General features: G+C 40.9%; 1 protein-coding gene across 1 annotated transcript in view; it reads left to right on the forward strand.

Moving 5' to 3' along the window:
• Positions 1-3,206, forward strand: part of LOC107120979 (protein broad-minded-like) — a gene marked incomplete at its 5' end in the record, with an annotated part of 153,841 nt that extends 150,635 nt beyond the window's left edge. The window contains one exon of the mRNA XM_015423776.1: positions 2,505-3,206. Coding sequence (XP_015279262.1) covers positions 2,505-2,624 — 120 coding nt within the window. The remainder of the gene's footprint in view (positions 1-2,504) is intronic.
• Between the last annotated feature and the right edge of the window lie 1,929 nt (positions 3,207-5,135).

Here is a 5,135-nt window from a genome sequence, read left to right on the forward strand (position 1 = left end):
AGACGCCGCCATCGTTTAAAGCGCCAAAACCCGGACAAAGCAATAGTATTCCAAGTAGTAATGTATGGCTGCAAGAGTTGGACCATAAGGAAGGCCGAGTGCCGAAGAATAGATGCTTTCAAATTATGGTGCTGGAGGAGACTCTTGAAAGTCCTTTAGACTGCAAGGAGATCAAATCAGTCAATCCTAAAAGAAATCAACCCTGACTGTTCCCTGGAAGGCCAGATACTGAAGCTGAAGCTCAAATACTTTGGCCACCAAATGAGAAGGGAGCACTCACTGGAGAAGACTCTGATGCTGGGAAAGACTGAAGGTCAAAGAAGAAGGGGACGGCAAAGGATGAGACAGTGTTATCAAGGCAATGAACATGAAATTAAGCAAACTCCGGAGCATGACAGAAGACAGGAGAGCCTGACGTGATGTGGTCCATGGGGTCATGAAGAGTCATACTCGACTATGCGATTGAACAACAACAACAACATAATCAAAAATAGAATTATTAGGCACATAGAGGAACAAAGCCTGCTGAGGGAAAATCAGCATAGCTTCTGCAAAGGGAAGACCTGCCTCACCAATGTTTTGGAGTATTTTGAGAAAGTGAACAAGCATGTAGAGAGTGGTGACCCTGTAGACATTATATATTTGGACTTTCAAAAGGCTTTTGACAAGGTACCTCACCAAACACTCCTGAATAAGCTTAGCAGTTAAATGGATAAAAGGACAGGTCCTAGTATGAATTAGAATTAGGCTAAAGGACAGGAAGTAAAGAATAGGTATAAATGGACAGTTCTCTCAATGGAGGGAAGTGACCAGTGGTGTCCCCTGAGGATCAGTATTTGGGCCAGTGCTGTTTAACTTGTTTAGAAATGATCTTGGAAGTGGGAGGTGAGTAGTGTAGTAGCCCAGGTTTGCAGATGACACAAAACTATTCAGTATAGTAAAAATTGAGGCTGATAGTTAAGAGCTCTTCACAACTTCAGTGAGTAGGCACCAATATGGCAAATGACATTCAATTCAGGTAGGTGTAAGCGATGCATACTGGAACCCCCCCTCCAAAAAAAAATATCCCAGTTTTGAGTACATGCTAATGGGATATGAACTTGCTGAGACTAAGGGGAAAAGACCTTGGATATCTCAATGAAAATGTTAACCCAGTGTGCCACAGTGGTGAAAAATGCATATTCTATGCAGGTGATTATTAGTAAAGGGATTGAAAATAAGACCACCTATATGCCCCATATAGATCTATGGTGCAGCCTCATTTGGAATACTGTGTGCAATTCTGATCACTGTATCTCAAAAAGGACATAGCAGAGCTGGAAAAAGTACAGAGGAGGGCAACAAAGATGATTAGGGGGCTGGAGCATCTTCCCTATGAGGAAAGATTAAAGAATCTGGCACTTTTCACTTTAGAAAAAAAGAAGACTGGTAGGGGGGCATTCTTTAGTGAAGTGATTGTGGTCCCTGTTGTTCTAATGTACTTTTTCATAGTCTCATAGGCAGTACAGTAATTCACAATAATGTACTCTTTGTTAGATTTCATTAGGCAACTAGTATACAAACTTCACGGCAAAATAGTTCCCCATAATGCTAGGTAAGCAAATCATGTACATCTCTTTCTCATGCCACAACACAGATTCCCCATCTTTTGGCATTTTATGCAGACTATATAAAGCTCAAAGTAGTTTAGCAGATAACTGGACAAGTCCAGTTGTCACAAGCTAGATACAAATTTATATGTGGAACAAGGATTTTTTCTTCTGCAAAGAAATTCACAACAGATTCAGCATACAAAGATGTGGAATTGTACTCTTAGTTCAATTTCATCCACCCTGTTTTCTGGGACTCCTTGAACTAAGGATATACCTGTGGGCTTTCTCCTGCCTTTTCTTTGCAAAATAAAACAAAATTCAAGTCTGCACTGCACCACGAGTGTAAGGAATAAAAATATGTAGGTGTTTTTGTGTGTGTGGGGGGGATGTCAGGCAAAACAATACAGTTAAAACTTGTCTGTTAGATGAAATAAACAAGTACCAATTTTGAATACATTTAAATAATACTAGGTCAAAATAGCTAACAATAACCTTTACTTAAGATGGAGGATTAATTTGTCCAAAACAAAATATTTTGTGACATGCAAGAGACACCATGAATCATTTTCAGGATTGCGAAAGGGAAGTTTTAGACATCCTTTGACAAATTGTCACTTACTTTACACTGGATTAAAGCCTTCCAGTGATGTGTATTAATAGACCTAAAAACATATTCATTCTTAAATGCTTATTCTGTTAGCAAAGGTGTAATTGGAAAAAAGGTTGTCTAGAAAGGAGTGCCGGTTTCTCACTTTTGTTGCAGTGTTACAGTGTTCTCTTTCTATTGTATGTAAGTGCCAGTGGGGGACAAAACGGAATGAGCTGCCTTTGGGGGAAAGCTAGAAAATATTAGCTTGATGGTGTGAAAAATTTTTCCCTAGCTAATACTCATTTTCTTTGTGCAATGTACAGGAAGAAGCACTTCATGAATTTCGAGTGAGTGATTACTTCAGATACATGGAAAGTTTGGCTTCAACGTACAGACCAGTGCTTTTAAAAGACATGAAGAACATTAGAGTGCAGAGCACATAGATCAAGCAAATGAGCATCTCATTTTGCATTTTAGTTACGTTCTTACGGAGGCACTGATTGTTTATTTTATATACCTCTCTGTAAAAATGCATTGATTCTAAATGTTCATACTGCCAAATCAATAATGAGGGTTTTCAGCACACAGCTTTCACAGGATGACATCCTCTAAATTGAATCATCTGAAGATAAACTGTTGTGTTTTTTTTTTCCCTAACTAGGCGCCATAGCTTTGTTTATACTTGGCTTCTGAACCTGCCCTTGAATTACTTTAAGGTCCTGCTTATGTTTTCTGGGAGAAATTTCCATATTATTACATTTTGCTTACCTTCAGTTCCTATCTTAAAGTTCTAAATCACATACAGGTTTGACAGTAATCTGAATAATCCTTTAGATAACTCAGCCATTGTTAATAGTGATGAGTAAAGGCAGAGCTTCTTCCCTGCATACAGCTGGACTAACCTTGGAAGGTCAGGAGATAGAATGCTATAGATACTCAGTTCCTCCTGCTACTTGAAGCATAATGGGCCTCCCTTTCTGTTACATACAATTTAAACCATGTTGCTTTTACCAGTGTTTTCCCTCTCCCTGAAATTCTACGTATTGTTGAAATGAATAAATTAAAACCATTATTAATATATTATGAAGATACATTGTATCAATTCTGGATTAAGATTTTTTGGTAACTGTCTTGGTCCACAGAAAAATTCAAAAGCAAATGTTTTATTAGGACCTAACAAATATCACTAAACAATGTGCAAACTTTCAAGTTCTCCAGAATTCATCATCAGTCCGGGTGTTAACAGGAAATGCTTCCACACTTCTTTAGTGATTTTTTTTTTTATTTGAACAAAACAAAATATTTCATGACATATTTTCAAAGTGTGGATTTAATGTGATTGTTACCATGTTATTATAAAAATGAAAGCAAATTTTAGAAGTCCATACATTACTAGTACTGCTTTACTATTTTGTAAGAATATCTTATGTCTCACTGCACAGATTTTGATACCTGTAATTAGGTTTTTAGGCTGCCCTTCCTTGTAAGCAAGGCTCAGGGCGGCTTACAACAAGAGAGAACATACAATAAATAATTAACAGTTAAAACCAAGAATAAATATATAAAACATACAGCTCCAATAATACATCAGCATAATTTGGTTGATCCAAGACAGTGGAAAAGTTCCAAATTTCACAGACCTCCCAGAGTGCCAGACTACATACTGTATCCTCCTGTGTTCAACCAAATGCCTGGTGGAACATCTCCACCTTACATGCCCTGTGGAAAGGTAACAAATTCTGCAGGGCACAGATGTTCTCAGACAGAGTTCCACTAGGTGGGGCCAGGGCTGAAAAGGGCCTTAAAGGTCAAAAACAGCACCTTGAACCTGATCTGGTGCTCCACCAGAAGCCAGTGCAGCTCATGCAGTGCAGACATGTGCCATCCAGGGAGCTTCTGCAAGGACCTGCACAGCCACTTTCTAGACCGGTTGGAGCTTCCGGGCCAGACTCAGGTAGGCCCACATACAGCAAGTTACAACAGTCTGTCCTGGAGGTTACTATTGGCATGGATTCCCATGGCTAGATCAGAGTGAGACAGGTAGGGAGCCAGTTGCCTGACTTGGTGCAGTTGGAGAAATGCCAGCCTGGCAACCTTTGCAACCTGGGCCTCCACTGATAAGGAAGCATCCAGAGTCACACCCAGACTCCTGACAGTTGATGCTGGTGTTAGGGGCAATCTATCAAGAGACGGGAGTTGGCATCCCAACTGTGACTCTCCCCCAGTCACAGAACCGCCGTCTTACCAGGATTCAGTTTGTTTTAACCAACCTACCCTGGCCTCCAAATCCATGGCTAGATTCACAGGAACGGTGCCCCGTTGGCCACCCATCAACAGAAATAGCTGGGTGTCATCAGCATACTGATGACACCCAAGCCTGAAGCTTCATGCCAGCTGGGCAAGGGGGTGCGTATAGATGTTAAATAACATCGGGGAGAGAAGTGCCCCTTGAGGAACTCCGGAGACTAGCAGGTGCCTTAAGGACACTGTCTCTTCCAGCGCCGCCCTCTGTCCCCAGCCATGGAGGAATGAGGTGAACTGTTGCAAGACTACTCCGCGAACTCCAGCATTGGCAAGACAGTGGGTGAATAGATCGTAGTCAACCATGTTGAATGCTGCTGTAAGACTCAGTAATATCAGCAGTACCGACTTGCCTCGATCCAGCTGCCTATGGAGATTGTTTGTGAGAGCAACCAGCACCATCTCCATCCTGTGGCCAGGGTGGAAACTGGATTGGAATTGGTCCAACACTGATATGTGATCCAAGAATTTCTGGAGCTATTCTGCCACCACTCTCTCAATCACCTTACCCAGAAATGTAAGCATCAAGACTGGGTGATAATTGGCCAGATCTAATTTATATTCTACTCCCTCTCCCCTGAATGGGACTCGAAGCAGCAAACACCTCTGATTAAACCGTACAAAAGATACAATAAATAAACTTTAAAATATAT

This window comes from Gekko japonicus, unplaced genomic scaffold (genome assembly GCF_001447785.1).
Source record: "Gekko japonicus isolate JY-2015 unplaced genomic scaffold, Gekko_japonicus_V1.1 scaffold2161, whole genome shotgun sequence".
Taxonomy (NCBI): Eukaryota; Metazoa; Chordata; class Lepidosauria; order Squamata; family Gekkonidae; genus Gekko; species Gekko japonicus.